We start from the raw sequence: 15349 nt of genomic DNA on the forward strand, positions 1-15349 counted from the left end.
CTTACACAGGTACTCCTTACACAGGCGCTCCTTACACAGGTACTCCTTACACAGGCGCTCCTTACACAGGCACTCCTTACACAGGCGCTCCTTACACAGGCACTCCTTACACAGGCACTCCTTACACAGGTACTCCTTACACAGGCTCAGCCTCATCTTCATAATGTAAAAGCGTGTCGTTCCTTTCTGCAACTCCAACATGCGTTCCTTGAGGGCCCAGACTGCACTATAGTTTATGGTGTATTTCATACAGGGCAGCACAGAAGCTGCTGAGGTGCTGATTGATTGATGCCTCTCCAGAAAGACACTAGAGGGAATCTGGTCTTCTTCTCCCTCAGGCTGGCTTGTCTTCCTGCCCTGCCATATTACTTGAGGCAAATGATAACTTAGAAAGTTTCGGTCATGCCCACCAGCCGTCAGAGTTGTTGACTTGACAAACTGCCCACGCCTCCTCATACTGAAGCCAATCCCACATCTGTAGAAGGAGGTCAGCTTCCCAGGGCACTGGACCCTGAGAGAGCCTGTGGTGATCCTGCACTGGTTCTGCGTGGAGCCCATCCACGCCCCTGCTAAAGAGGCAGCCAGGAGGGGAGTGATGCTGAAGGCCCCTTCTTCAGATGGCTTGGTGCCAGCGCTGGTTTCTTCCTTTTTTCTGCTTGTTTCCTTTTCACAGTCATCACCCTGTGGGCAGACAGAGCTATTGTGGAGTCTGGGGAGCCCAGCACTGTCTTCTGTTGCATCTCTTTACCCTCCATTCCTGTGTTCCCATTTGGTAAAGGAAGAGGGTTAGGCAGCAAGATATACAGGTCCCTTCTTTGTGTTTCAGTCTAGATCAGATGGCCTGCAGCCAGCCTACAGATGTATTTTTTTTCTGCCCCCATAGTGCTTAAAACCGAAATGCCACATAAAATTCGGTATCTGTGAATTCTCTTTAAAAATCACACCTGGGCTTCCCTGGTGGCACAGTGGTTGAGAGTCCGCCTGCCGATGCAGGGGACACGGGTTCGTGTCCCGGTCTGGGAAGATCCCACATGCCGTGGAGCGGCTGGGCCCGTGAGCCATGGCCGCTGAGCCTGTGCGTCTGGAGCCTGTGCTCCGCAACGGGAGAGGCCACAACAGTGAGAGGCCCACATACCACATAAAAAAAAATTACACCTAGCAATGATGGTGTGACTACAATCCAAGACTGCATTCCAAGACTATAGCTGAGGAGCAGCTGCCCTCATTAGACGGGGTGGCACTCCCAGTTTGCCCTAGTCCCCACCACTCCCTATTGTATTACACTCAGCCCATGTCATTCATTATGTAGCCTGCCTCACTCTGAAGACTTCCAAGGTTTTGACCCTAGATAAGAGTCTCTGAAGTCGGTCCTAGGACGGAGCAGGGAGCACACTCTATGGAAAAATCGGAGTGTGAGACACCCTGAGCACTTCCTAATTGAGTTTACCTCAGGGGAACCTATGGGAGCAGGAAATCCTGAAATCATCCCATTTTCTTTATTCCAGTGGCCAAACACCAGCAACATCAGAGCTGAACTTTTTAAGAAAAGCGCAGACGTTGGAGACATACGGAGTGGACCCTCACCCGTGTAAGGTAAGACCTGCCCCCATGGCTGGAGACTGCGCTGACCTTGCTCCCTCTAGGCAGGGGTCCCTGGTCCGTGGCCTGTTAGGGCCACACAGCAGGAAGTGAGCGGCAGCGAGCGAGCGGAGCTTCATCTGCCGCTCCCCATCGCTCGCATTATGGCCTGAACCATCTTCCCCCCGCCCCCGTCCATGGAAAAATTGTCTTCCACAAAACTGGTCCCTGGTGCCAAAAAGGTTGGGGACCGCTGCTCTAGAGGGTGACAGGCAGGGAGGAACCACGCGCCTGTGCCACCCGCCCCTTCAATATTGGGATGATTGGCTTTTTTAGTGACAGACGCCAGAGAAAATGTCTCATTGTGAAAACTCCTCTGGATTCCATGCTGCATGATCTTGTGGTGCCACATCGATGTCAGAGGGTCCGAGGCAAAGTCCATCGAAATAACAAATTGGAAACCGGGGCCCCACTTTGGCAGCAGTGGGTAATTTGGTGGAAGTGAAGAGAAGAGGAATGGGGGAGGCCCCCCACAGGGAATGATCAGAGGCTGCTCAGCGCACTGCCCACCCTTCCCTGACCCGTAATCTATTTTCTTTCCAAGAGTGGGTTTTTATTGACTGCAGCGGCCTAAGTCACTGCGTGGAACTGCAGTGGAGTCACGTTTAATTCCCTTATGCGCGTGTGAGGGCGGGACAGGAACCAGCCAGGGAGGCTCTGCCCAGAGAGGAACCTCTGTGAATACTCACGTGGGTCTGGCATTTCAGAGACGAGCTCGGGCAGCCACTCGAGACTGTGGAAAGCAGTGGAGACCCATGGCCTCTTCCTGTCTCTCTGTGGCTGGGTCCCTGCGCTTCATCTCCTCATCCCAGCTGCTCTGACACTTCTGGTCTCTGCCTCAGTTTCTCCAAATCTTTGCCTCTCTCTTTCCACTACTGGAGAGACCCCAGTATCACAAGTAAAACTGATTCTCAAACACTGACCTCTTCTTCCTAATAAGTGAGGGGCACCATAAGTTTCCAAAAAAAAAATTAATAGAATAGAAACCGAGGAACCCAGTGATGTGGAGGCAGAGTTGCGTTTCCCTTGGCCGCTTGGTGAGGAGATGGTGATGTTTTTGTTGCATAGGATTTAATGCCGAAACTTCAAATATGAACTTTGAGAACATTCTGGCACTCAGAAACCTGGTCACCCTCCCAGCTCCACAGTTCCCTATCTACCAGCACAGCCTACTGAAGATAACCCCTGTGCTCTTGGGGGCCAGCACTGTCAGAAAACACATTCATGCCATTTTATACCAAAAAAAAAAAAAAAAAAGGAGACATATGGATATTTACAAATGAATTAGCAAAGTTTCCTGAATAATGCCTTGTGTACAACCGATGTAGTTTAACTTGCATAAATTCCTCAGATACTATCAGCAGGGGGCTGCAGAGGACTGACTGACAAGAGCTTTGGAGTCAGCTGGCCTTGGCTCCAGGGCCGGTCTCCTCCTTCCTGGGGCCTTCAGAAACTTCTCTGAGCCTGGCTTTCCTCATCCGTGTTAAAGTCCTCAGCAGATACTCCGCACCTGTGCTCCCTGAACTGCTGAGTCACTTCAGGACCTGAAAAGACAACAGCTGCCTTCTTCTCTTCTCCGCCATCCTATGTGCGGCTGGATTTGCTCCATGTCTTCTCACAAGGCTCACAAGTCTTGTCTTCTCACAAGACTTTCAGGATCAAGCAATTCCTGGCCAAGAAACAAAAGCAGAATCACCCCATTCCCCAATGGATTCGAATGAAAACTGGTAACAAAATGAGGTACAACTCCAAGAGAAGACATTGGAGAAGAACCACGCTGGGTCTGAAAGGAGCCTCGCCTATGAAGTGGCACACATTTATGCTGTGTCAAGGTCACTTGCATCTTACCATATCACTTTGAGAACATCACTACCGTCTGACCAGCTGGGTGTGTTTTATTGGGAAAATTATTTTTCTCTTTGCGTGTTTCTGCACTAGTGCTTTGGTTTAGTAGTAAATATGTGAGACCTTTGGTTAGAAGGAAAAAAGAAAAAAGACATAGCTGCCTAAAGATAGATATGGTCAACAGAAGATGCCAGGTCACCTCTGCATTTAACCCCACATCTGTCCAGTCCCCTTGAGGCCACACAGAGTGCCCACCTCTTCAGAGATGGGTCCCTAGGCAGGACTGTCACCTGATGGCACGTAGAGGTGGGCTGACAGTGAACCTGAGCATGACAACTGAGTGTAGCAGGGTGGGGATTCTCTGCTGTTGCCTATGGGGGTCTGGAAGCTACAGCGGCAGCCAGCTTGGTGTCCAGCCCAAATCCACATGCACCCTAGGACTGCGGGGGTCCTGGCTCAGGCCTGTCTTTTGACGACTCTGTCCACCAACAGACACAGAGGTGAAGAGGCTACAGGAAGGAACCGGCTTTCATACCAGGCACTGCACAAGGCCCAATCCCATATATCCTATCATTTCATCCCCACGGCACCCACTCCTAGAAGGAGAGAGGGAAGAGAGGTTTGTGGCACACCTTCCCTAGCAGGCCCACTGGAATCCTTTCACATTATTTCTTATCTAATCCTCATGCCAGCACTGGGAGGTAGATATTATTCTTCCTGATTTATAGACAAGAAGATGAAGAAGATGAAGGTTCCAGGAGGCCACAGTGTACAAGGCCCTGAGTGGCAGAGCAAGAATATATGAACTAAGGTCACTTCCTGTTGCTGTGTATCTCTAAGGAGCAGGAGCCCCCAGGAGACTTCCTCTGGGGAGAAGGTGGGAGCAGTCATCTTGCTGGGATTCCACTCCCTTGTTCCTGGGCGCCGTACTTCTTGCTCACCCAGGGCCACGTCGGGGCCCTGCTGCAGACCCCGCAGCTCATCTCATTAGGCTCTGGCTCAGGATTCCCTCGGCCCTCCTGAGGAAGGAGAACAGTTTGGGAGCCTTTACTCTTGTCATTAAGTAGAGTCACTTTGGTGATAGGCTACCAAGCCCTCGCCTTAATGTTGCTACAAGGAGAGCCGAAATAAGCTGGAGTGCTTGGTGTAATAAATACTGATGATTTCTATTAACAGAGAGGCAATTACTGGAGCTCTGGGAATCTGGAGCACACAGCCCTAGGGAGGACAGAAGAAGAGGAATCGTTTCGATAATTAAATGAGATCAGACCAACGCTCCGGATGGGCTCTGTTCTCCTGGACTGATTAAGAAGCTGCTGTTCTTTCTGATGGTTTCTTTCTGCCCAGAGGGTCCTTGCCTGGCCCTGGGACTAGGAAGAGGATATCCTACCCACTCTGGGAGGGACAGCCAGAGGGCTCCAGTAGCTAGCTGTCTTACACTAATACCCAAACTCTGAACTTGCACAAGCTGTCCTGAGCTCTCTGCCTTTCCACTGACCCCCAACTCCTGACAGGAGCCCCTAGCAGACCAAGCCTACAGCTGCTGGATGAGGAGGATGGAGCAAACCACTGACAGCCCAGTGTTGCGTCTGCTCCCCGGCCCTGACACCTCTCCAACCTCTCACCATCTTGTTCCTTCCAGGGGGCCTGGGACTGGTTGTTTGCCTTGGGTCTCCTGTAGGCCCAGACTGTGGCCTCCTGCCCTGTCAAGGATTTGAAGTGGTCGGACCCACCACATGAGCCCAGCCTTATCATGAATCATGAAGGTGCTATTTATCGAGAGCCTCCACATGCCAGCCACTTACACTATCTCATTTAACCTTATTTATTTATTTTTTTTGTGGCCACGCCACACGGCATGTGGGATTTTGGTTCCCCGACCAGAGATCGAACCTGTGCCCCCTGCAGTGGAAGCGCAGAGTCCTAACCACTGGACCACCAGGGAAGTCCCAATCTCATTTAATCTTTACAACAACACTGCCAAGAAGACATTCTTGGGCTTCCTTGGTAGCGCAGTGGTTAAGAATCCGCCTGCCAGAAGACCTAAATAGACATTTCTCCAAAGAAGACATACAGATTACCAACAAACACGTGAAAGGATGCTCAACATCACTAATCATTAGAGAAATGGAAATCAAAACTACAACGAGGTATCACCTCACGCTGGTCAGGATGGTCATCATCAAAAAATCTACAGACAATAAATGCTGGAGAGGATGTGGAGAAAAGGGAACCCTCTTGCACTGTTGGTGGGAATGTAAATTGATACAGCCACTATGGAGAACAGTATGGAGGTTCCTTAAAAACCTAAAACTAGAACTGCCATACGACCCAGCAATCCCACTACTGGCCATATACCCTGAGAAAACCATAATTCAAAAAGAGTCATGTACCACAATGTTCATTGCAGCACTATTTACAATAGCCAGGACATGGAAGCAACCTAAGTGTCCATCGACAGATGAATGGATAAAGAAGATGTGGCACATATATACAATGGAATATTACTCGGCCATAAAAAGAAAGAAAATTGAGTTATTTGTAGTGAGGTGGATGGACCTAGAGTCTGTCATACAGAGTGAAGTAAATCAGAAAAGCAAATACCGAATGCTGATACATATATATGGAATCTAAAAAAAAAAGGGTTATAAAGAACCTAGGGGCAGGACAGGAATAAAGACGCAGACGTAGAGAATGGACTTGAGGACACGGAGAGGGGGAAGGGTAAGCTCAGATGAAGTGAGAGAGTGGCATGGACATATATACACTACCAAATGTAAAATAGATAGCTAGTGGGAAGCAGCCACATAGCACAGGGAGATCAGCTCCATACTGTGTGACCACCTAGACGAGTAGGATAGGGAGGGTGGGAGGGAGATGCAAGAGGGAGGAGATAATGGGGATATATGTATATGTATAGCTGATACACTTTGTTATAAAGCAGAAACTAACACACAATTGTAAAGCAATTATACTCCAACAAAGATGTTAAAAAGAAAAAGAATCAACAAAAAGAGTAAAAAAATAAATAAAAGATGTGGCACATATATACAATGGGATACTACTCAACCATAAAAAGAAACAAAATTGACTTATTTGTAGTGAGGTGGATAGACCTAGAGACTGTCGTACAGAGTGAAGTAAGTCAGAAAAACAAATACCGTATGCTAACACGTATATATGGAATCTAAAAAAAAAAATGGTTCTGAAGAACCTAGGGGTAGGACAGGAATAAAGATGCAGACGTAGAGAATGGACTTGAGGACACGGGGAAGGGGAAGGGGAAGATGGGACGAAGTGAGAGAGTAGCATTGACATATATACACTACCAAATGTAAAATAGATAGCTAGTGAGTAGCAGCCGCATAGCACAGGGAGATCAGCTCGGTGCTTTGTGACCACCTAGAGGGGTGGGATAGGGAGTGTGGGAGGGAGATGCAAGAGGGAGAGGATATGGGGATATATGTACACATATACCTGATTCACTTTGTTATAAAGCAGCAACTAACACAACATTGCAAAGCAATTATACTCCAATAAAGATGTTTAAAAAAAAAAAAGAAGAATCCGCCTGCCAATGCAGGGGACACAGATTTGAGGCCTGGTCCAGGAAGATCCCACATGCCACGGAGCAACTAAGCCCGTGCGCCACAACTACTGAGCCTGTGCTCTAGAGCCCATGAGCCACAACTGAGCCCACATGCTACAACTACTGATGCCCACGTGCCTAGAGCCCATGCTCCACAACAAGAGAAGCCACCGCAATGAGAAGCCCGTGCGCCGCAACGAAGAGTAGCCCCCACTCGCCGCACTAGAGAAAGCCCACGCGCAGCAACGAAGACCCAATGCAGCCAAAAATAAATAAATAAAATAATAAATTTATTTTAAAAAAAAGAAGACGTTCTTGTCCTCTTTTTAAGATGAGAACACTGAGCTCTGAGGAACTAACTAACATGTCCAGTGTTAGTGGCAAGGATGGTACTGGGACTCAAACTTGGAGTTGTGGAGTTTCAGTGCTGTGCTCTTTCAGTTATCATTCATGGCCTTCCATCTGGAGAGGTGGCATTTATTTAGGAACAAAGCGGGACTCACTGCCAGTTCTGATCAAGAGAGGACGAAAGACCTACGAGACTACTGAAATCATCATAGAAAAATGTAATGTAAATTCACCAAATGGCTTTATGTCTGTTTTGTATAGATAGACCAGGAGAAAATTGATTTCAGCAGGGCCTAGGTTAGGTCAACCACACAAATAAAATGATAGTGTCACTCCCTTGCTCTTAAAACAGGATCATTACTTTCATAATCCAGCTACCAAAGCTCCTCTCTAAATAAACCCGCTCCCCATTTGACACATTGCCCTTGACCTCAGAGAAGCAGAACAAGAAGCATCAGTGATGACTTGCCCTCACCCTCAGGTGGGCCCCTCTTGGCTACACTGCGGGGAGCGTGTTAGGTTTACTGCCAAAATGAAGAACTAAAGCCACTTAAGTGGCAAGTTTCTGCCCAGATTTCCATTTCTGAGCTGTCACGGGTTGATGCCAAGCCTCTTCCAGGGTGCCTGCCTCCTCCTCCTCATTTCCACTCTGGTTTCTTGTGGCTGTGTTTCAGTGTATTAAAACTGGGTGGTTTTCATGATTGATTGAATGTGAAGGTCCCCAGCTATGAGCCCTTTCAGGAATGGGCACCACTGTCTGGAAGAGCATATGGAATCTTCTTCTCTCAGGTTTTTTAAGAATAATAGAGGCTTCATCCACCCAGACTGAATTAGTTTCAGTTGTGCTCCAGAGAGGGGATGGCTGACTTTGAGAGGCATAACAACCAAGAATGCTGTGGTCCTGACTCAGACACATCCAGGATGTCCTCTGGGGAGCAGCAGACAGAAGCCTACTTCATTGTATCCAGAGGTAGATCTGGGCAAAGATGGCCAGATGTCCCTATTTCCAAGAACCAGTCAGTACTATGATTTCCAAAAGTCCTTTTCTAGACACAGAGTGATCATCTTAGGGTGAACATTTGATGATGATGTATTGAAGCAGGTCAAGTTTGATGGTGGGTTCCATATGAACATGAATGACTGTGCAAATCCATCCCCTCCTCAAGAAAAACACAGTGGCCTTGTCCTGGCAGTACATCATTTAGGCCATCTCCCTAAAATCGGATGGAAGTATCGATAGTATTTCTTGGAGTATGTATTATTGTCCTCCTCTTACAGATGAGGAAACTGAGGTCCAGAGAAGCAAGTAGAACCAAGGCTGAAGCTTCTTCCACAAGGATGAAAAATTGAAAATAGATTTGTCACCTCACAACCATAGAAGCAAACTAAAGTCTTTTGACTGTTACCTGATGTAGAGCGGGCCTGGCGATATCTGCTGTGGGGCTGTCAAGACCTGAGTTTTTATTCCACCTCCCAGATAATTAATGGCTCAGTCCTGTGGGTGCTGATTGCATTGGGATGGGCAGGGGACAGGGAGGAAAGATAGAATCCAGCTTGATAAGATGGAAGAGCTGAGGAGCAGCTTACTGCCATCTGTGTCACTTCTCTCCTCATCCTCATTTCCTTCTCTTTCTGTCACATAACTTGTCCTTCCACATACAAATCCAAAGGGCAGGCTCACAAGGAGAATGGCTTGTTAGATGAAAGAAACTGGGAAACTTGTGGCTGCCTGTTTGTGTTTTCACGCTGGTCCACGCTCTTTTTTTTTTTTTGGGTGTGCTGTGCAACTTGGGGGATCCTAGTTCCCAACCAGGGATTGAACCTGAGCCCTCAGCAGTGAAAGCAAGTGTGGAATCCCAACCACTGGACCACCAGGGAACTCCCTGATGCTGGTCCAGATGTGAGGTTTCTTGCTGTAATTCCAATCCCATGCCTCATGTGCCAGAGACGAGTAGCAAACATCCCAGCTGCCCGCACTGTGGATGCCCACGTGCCACGGCCTTGCGGCTTCATCTGCCACTATTGCATTGGAAGCAGTTTGGATAATTGCTCTCTTCAAATGGGAGGATGGATTGGGATTGCACAAGGCGCTATTATTACTTATTGGGATAATAAGTAATACTTACTGGCGTCTAATAGGGATTTACTCCCAGTTTGTTCCCTGTTCCAAATCAGCCAGTCTGGTCAGGAGAGACTGTTCCCCTCTAACTCCAATACCTGCCTTCACTTGGAGGCCGGCCCTGTGGTGTCCGGGCGGTGCAGATGGCCAGCGCCACCCAGTTCATGGGAGGACCTGCCCTTCCCTTTTGCTCTGGCCAGAGACAGGCCTGTCACTGCGATGACTCTCACAGATGTCCTTCCCCTCCTGCCCACTTCACTTTTCCCCCGGACCCCCAATGTATCACCCACATCCCCCTTCTCCATGGTCCCTAACAATGAGTAACTTCTCCCTTTCTACCTCAACTTCCCACACCCTCTTTTCCTAAATAGCAAAAGTTAAATCCATCAGCATCAGGAAAAATAGTAAAATGTTAGGCTTTTTGAAAAGAGATTCTGTACTGAGTTCAATAAACTCAGCTAATCAGTAGCAGCTATAACATTATTAACAACAACACAACCATTAGCATGTATTGGGTGCTTACGGAGCACAGCCTAAGAGGCAGATATCATCAACCCTGACTTGACAGCGAGGGGCCTGAAACACAGGGCAACGAAGGGACCTGGCTGAGGCCACACGGGCGGTGAGTGCAGAGCCAGGACCTGGGCCGACTGACCCGGAGCCCGTGGTTCTGGTGCAGGTGCTCTTCTACCGTTGCCCACAGGGGCCTGGAGTGTGAGACCTGGAGGGAGGCCTTCCCTGCCCACTTCGCTGCTTCCCGTCCCTCCTCTACCATCCACAATCCATCCACAAGCCTCTGCAGGCCCTGCCCTTCCTTTCCATCCCTCCGCCTGTTCTTCCTCCTGGGCCTGTCCTTCAGCGAGCAGCAGAAGACACCTTCCCCCCTCTGCCCCACTGTGCCCTCCCCTCGTTCTGCTCACGTGTGGGCTTCCCCCCGCCCCCGGCAGCCACACTGGTCCCTCTGGCCCCCACCTCACTGCCTCACACATTCTCCTGATAAACGTCTGCTGCAGGGCTGTTCTCTGAGTACAAATAAGGTAAGGCCTCCACCCTCGAGTCTCTGTCTAAACCCGCAGTTGTAGGCCTTCCTCGGGTCCTGCCTGCACAGTGAGCTGAAGGCCTCCCGGTGCCCACCCTCCAACCCTGTGGGCAGAGCCCTCCCTCACCCACTGCCGCCCCCCCCAGGCCAGCCTGCCCAGTTAGTGCCGGTGCCCCCTGTGAGGGACAGTGTTTGTGTGCAGTGCTGGCGCTCAGCTGTTAGCACCCACCACCAAGCCCTGATGACAGGCAGGGGGAAGCCCAGCCCCGTGGCTTCAAAGTATCTCCATTCAGGTTATTTTTAAACAGCATTTTGTTGTGCCCATGGGTTGAATGACACTGTGCTTGCAGCCAAATGTTGGGGTCACGACAGACCCTGGGAAGGACAGTAACAACTATGCATTAATTCAAATGTCTGCAAAATATATATTTAGTTTATTCCCTGGGCCCAGATGCTCACACCTGTAATCCTGACTCTAAGAGACAGCTTTAAGGCAAAACTGCACTTTTCCTTGAGGCAAGGCTCATGAGGCCCTGCAGAGGCCCCACTGTTCTTAGGACTGATTAGGCTGAAGATCTGTGCCAGGGAGGCAAAGCCTGAAGGCGGGAGAGACTAGGAGAGCCTGACAGCCACGGCCCACACTTGCACCCATCACATCAGGGGCCTGGCCCCGACCCCATGGCACTATCTGAGCTGTGGCCCAGACAACTGGCCTGTATGCCCATTCGATCAGCAGCATGGCATAATTTTCTGGCCACCTGAACACACACCCTGACAGAGCAGATTCTCACCTGTGGCCACTATCAGGTGAGAGAATGTAATCGTCACCCAGCTTTCTGTGCCCCATCCCAGGCTAGAAAAGACCTGGGCCTCCTAGAGCTCATTTCCCACGTGATGGAACCAGGACCTACAGCTTCTGCACCTTCTCCCCTCTTTGCCCAGTAGAACCTTAAGCCTTGTGCTTACCAACTGATAGTGACAGGTGACCTGGAGGCCTCTTTGTTGGTTCAGGCACCACAGGGCTGGCGATAGCTGTTCCACTTGGCCAGTTGCTTCTTATATTTTCTTCAGCTAAACTTTCCTGAGGGAGCCCAGTGTGTCAGGCCATCATGATAATGATAACTGCTCTTCTCTCTCTCATTCACACAGAACAGCTTTCTCGAAATATAATTCACACATCAAAAAAATCCATCCTTTTCAAAGTGTGCAATTCGATGGTTTTTAGTCCATTAACAGAATTGTGAAACTTGTGAAACAATCACCACTATCTAATTTTAGAACATCTTCATCACCATCAAAAATAAACCCTGTACCTATTAGCTGTCACTCCCTATCTCCTCTTCCCCACAGCCCCTGGAAACCAGTAGTATACTTTTTGTCTCTCTGGATTTTCCTGTTCTGGATATTTCATATAAATGCAAGCATACAACATGTGATCTTTTGTAACTGGCTTCTTTCACTTAGCATAATGTTTTCAAGGTTCATTTGTGTTGTTACAGGTATCAGTACTTCATTCCTTTTTACTGCTGAATAATATTCCATTGTGTGGATGTACCACATTTTGTTTATTCACTTATCAGCTGACGGACATTTGGATTATTTCCACTTTGCAGCTGGTATGAATAATCCTGCTATGAACATTCATGCACAAGTTTCTGTGTGAACACAGTTTTCAGTTCTCTTGGGTACATACCTAGGAGTGGAATTGCTGGGTCATATGGTAACTCTACATTTAACAATTTGAAGAACTTCCAAACTGCTTTCCAAAGTGACTGCACCATTTTACAATCCCACCAGCAATGTGTGAGGGTTTTCGGTTCTCTTTGGATATTCACCACAGCTTTCTAAGATTGGTATTATAATCTACAACTTACAGTTAAGGCCACCGAGGCTCAGAAAAGGTAAGTAACTTGGCTATTACTTCCAAATGCCAGGCTCTTCCCTTTGTGACCAACGGCCAAGTATTAACCCTGTATCCCCAGTGAACAACTGTGTTTCTCACCCTTTTACCTCTATGCCTGCATCACCCTGATGAGAAATCTTTATGTGTTACAGGACGTGTCAGGAAATGCTGCATTTCTGGCCTTCACTCCTTTTGGGTTTGTTGTTCTGCAAGGAAACAAGAGGGTCCACTTCATTAAATGGTGAGTATCTTTATTTCCAAAACAGGCTTTTTATACCTCACCAACTGGGGAGGGCTGTGGTTCCCATGTCCTATGTCTGTGATTGGGCGAGTTCTGGTTCTGAGCCCTCTCCAAAGCCTTGCATCCATAATGGTAACTGATGAAGGTAGTGGTCTCTTCTAGGGATCCTATGCTTCCACAGGGGTGTTCCTGAGAGCCAACAGCCTCTCCAGAGAGAGAAAGGGTATGGAAAGTTGGTTTCTGGGTAGGATGAGACATCTAGAGCTGGAGCCAATGTTAGGGAAGCAAAGTTCCCATGAGAACTAAGTCCTTGGGACTGTCCCCCGCTGAGGACCATAGCATCTGCAGGGATGTTTACTCCTTACCCACTCTCCTAACGAAGGAGGGCTTGCAATGACCCCTGGGGCAGATACAAGTTACCCTGTTGCTCTGGCAAAACACCCTCCTCAGACCAAACCCCACGGTGGGCACTGCCTGCTGGAGCACAGATGCTGCTCTGTCTCCTGTCCCTCTTCAGGGCTTAGGTGTCCTCAGCCTCCAAGAGTCACATCCCCACTCTTTCTTCCCTCCCCTGCCTCTCCCACTCCCAATTCTAGCAGGCAAGAGCCACTGCTGCAGCCACAGCTGCTCGGAACTGCTTCCTGTCCGCCCACCTGTTGGGGTCTGTTCTGCTGCGTGGCTCTGTGAGCCGATGCAGCAGACTCTGGTTTGTTGATGGACGTTTGGCTCTCCTAGAGACCCTTTTTCTGGCCCATGCAAATATCTTGCAGCCTCATGTTGCATATTTTACTAAGTCCCTGTGATCTCTGAACCTTCCTGGGCCTTAGACTGCCAAGTCTAAGCTGGCCAGCTCCTCTCAGGGGCTTGGACAGGTGTCTTTCCTTGGCCCAGCAGAGCTCAGCCAGGGAAGCCTGCTCCTGTCTTGTTTCCTCCGCCTTCTCAAGAAGAGCTAGCGGGGAACCTGATGACAGAGCTGCTCCCTGGTGAGCTTTCTGCTGGGGATGCTGCAGGCCAGCTCTCCTGCGACATCCTCTTCAGCTCCCCTGTTAGCTTGTGGACAGACACCCCCTTTCCAACCCTTGTGGCTCTTGTGAAGCTTGGCGACATGATCAACCACAGTGCTTGTGAAACTGCCCCCCAGACATGCCCGGCCAGGTCCCATTCCCCAGAAAACCCCTTCCCAGGGCGGCCTGCTGCACTGGGCTAACCGCTGTGCTCCCCAACACGCCCATTTGCTACCCCTTCTCAAGCTGGCCCACTCACTGCACTTCTTGGGTGAAGATGGTGAGGGTTTGGGGTCTTCTGTCCAACAAGATACTTTTCAGAAAAAGACAGTGAACAGGGTCAGGCCACCGCTCTCCCAGGGAGGAGCACTTGCTATTTGGAGACCTCTGGGTCATCTGATGTTCCTTAGAAGGCCCGGATCCTGGCCACACTCCAACCAGGGTAGCTGTCTTTATGAGGTGGCTGGTAGGGGGCATTTTAGCTAGAAACAGGTAGGACACACCGGGGCCTGTAGTCCCTAAAGTATCCTTACCCTCCAGAAGCCCTGCTGCTCACTGGGTTGTCCCAGACCCTTTTCCTTCTATAGCTTCTCTCACAGCCCATTTCTTCAGGACGTCTCTTCATATGCCTCAACTTTAAAGTAATAGATGTAAATTTAATCACACTTCCAATAGAAAATTTCCTACTTTCCTATCTTGCTTGTTGAAGGCTAGGATGATCTGTGTGCTTGTTTATATATCAATCAATTGATATTTACTGTATTCTGTATGTGTATGAGAGATTGATTGATTGGGAGGGAATCTAACAGGGAAGGAATCCCATGTGGCTTGTACTAGCTCAGAACTGGTGGTCAGAAGTTGTGAGCTCTCATCCTGACCCAGCTATGATTTCCAGGGAACAGGTGACCTTCCTCTGTCCCCTGAGTTTTGTCCAGTAGTAAATTGGGTACATTGTTTTCACTACCTTTCTGCTACTTTCTAGGATATTGAGGAAATCTCCCTAGAAATCGCAAAGAGGAAGAAGCCAAGTGGAGGCAGATATGCATGGTCAGACCTCCTTGGGGGGTCCCAGTTGGGTAGAAAAATAAAGACTCTGCCCCCAGTGAGGTAGGAGGGCCTTCAGGCTCCAGAGGGTAGCTGTGTCAGGCCAATGGAAGGGAAGTGAGGAGTGACCAATGCTGAGGCCTAGTTCTCTGGCTCTCAGGGACATCCACCTAAGACCCCAGTCATTTTTCCATTTTGTAAATGTAACCAAGGCTGAGAGCAGTATGTGGAGGTGAGGTCTAAGTCGTGCCATGTACAGTAACCATGTCACTTCTTCTGATTTGTGTCTGTCCTGCGGGTGGATGTACCCCAGTATCCTGTTTGCCTCTTTTACTGCAGCCATTCACTGGGCTGGTGGCTTCAAGGATTTTTCTACAAAAACCCCTAAGCCCCTTTCCTGGTCAGTACGCTGCATGACTGTTCCATGTAATCTGTTCTCTCTCTTTGGTATGTTGCCCTGCCCCCCTCCCTGAGATCGTTTGACATTTGTCTGCATTAAACTGCATTTTCCATCCAGTGGCACAGTCACCTGAAAGACTCAACTCCCTCAGAACCTGGTCGCATTGTTTTTCATTATTT

At 49.0% G+C, this 15349-nt stretch overlaps 1 protein-coding gene across 4 annotated transcripts in view; it reads left to right on the top strand.

Moving 5' to 3' along the window:
- The window catches only part of FRMD5 (FERM domain containing 5), a 341638-nt gene that overhangs the window by 311175 nt on the left and 15114 nt on the right, over positions 1–15349 (top strand). For all 4 annotated transcript variants that reach the window (XM_029237304.1, XM_029237307.1, XM_029237306.1 and 1 more), the window contains 2 exons: positions 1506–1593; positions 12634–12722. In XM_029237304.1, the coding sequence (XP_029093137.1) occupies positions 1506–1593; positions 12634–12722 (177 nt within the window). The remainder of the gene's footprint in view (positions 1–1505; positions 1594–12633; positions 12723–15349) is intronic.

The sequence above is a fragment of the Monodon monoceros genome, unplaced genomic scaffold (assembly GCF_005190385.1).
Source record: "Monodon monoceros isolate NGI ecotype Baffin Bay Population unplaced genomic scaffold, NGI_Narwhal_1 Super_Scaffold_21, whole genome shotgun sequence".
NCBI lineage: Eukaryota > Metazoa > Chordata > Mammalia > Artiodactyla > Monodontidae > Monodon > Monodon monoceros.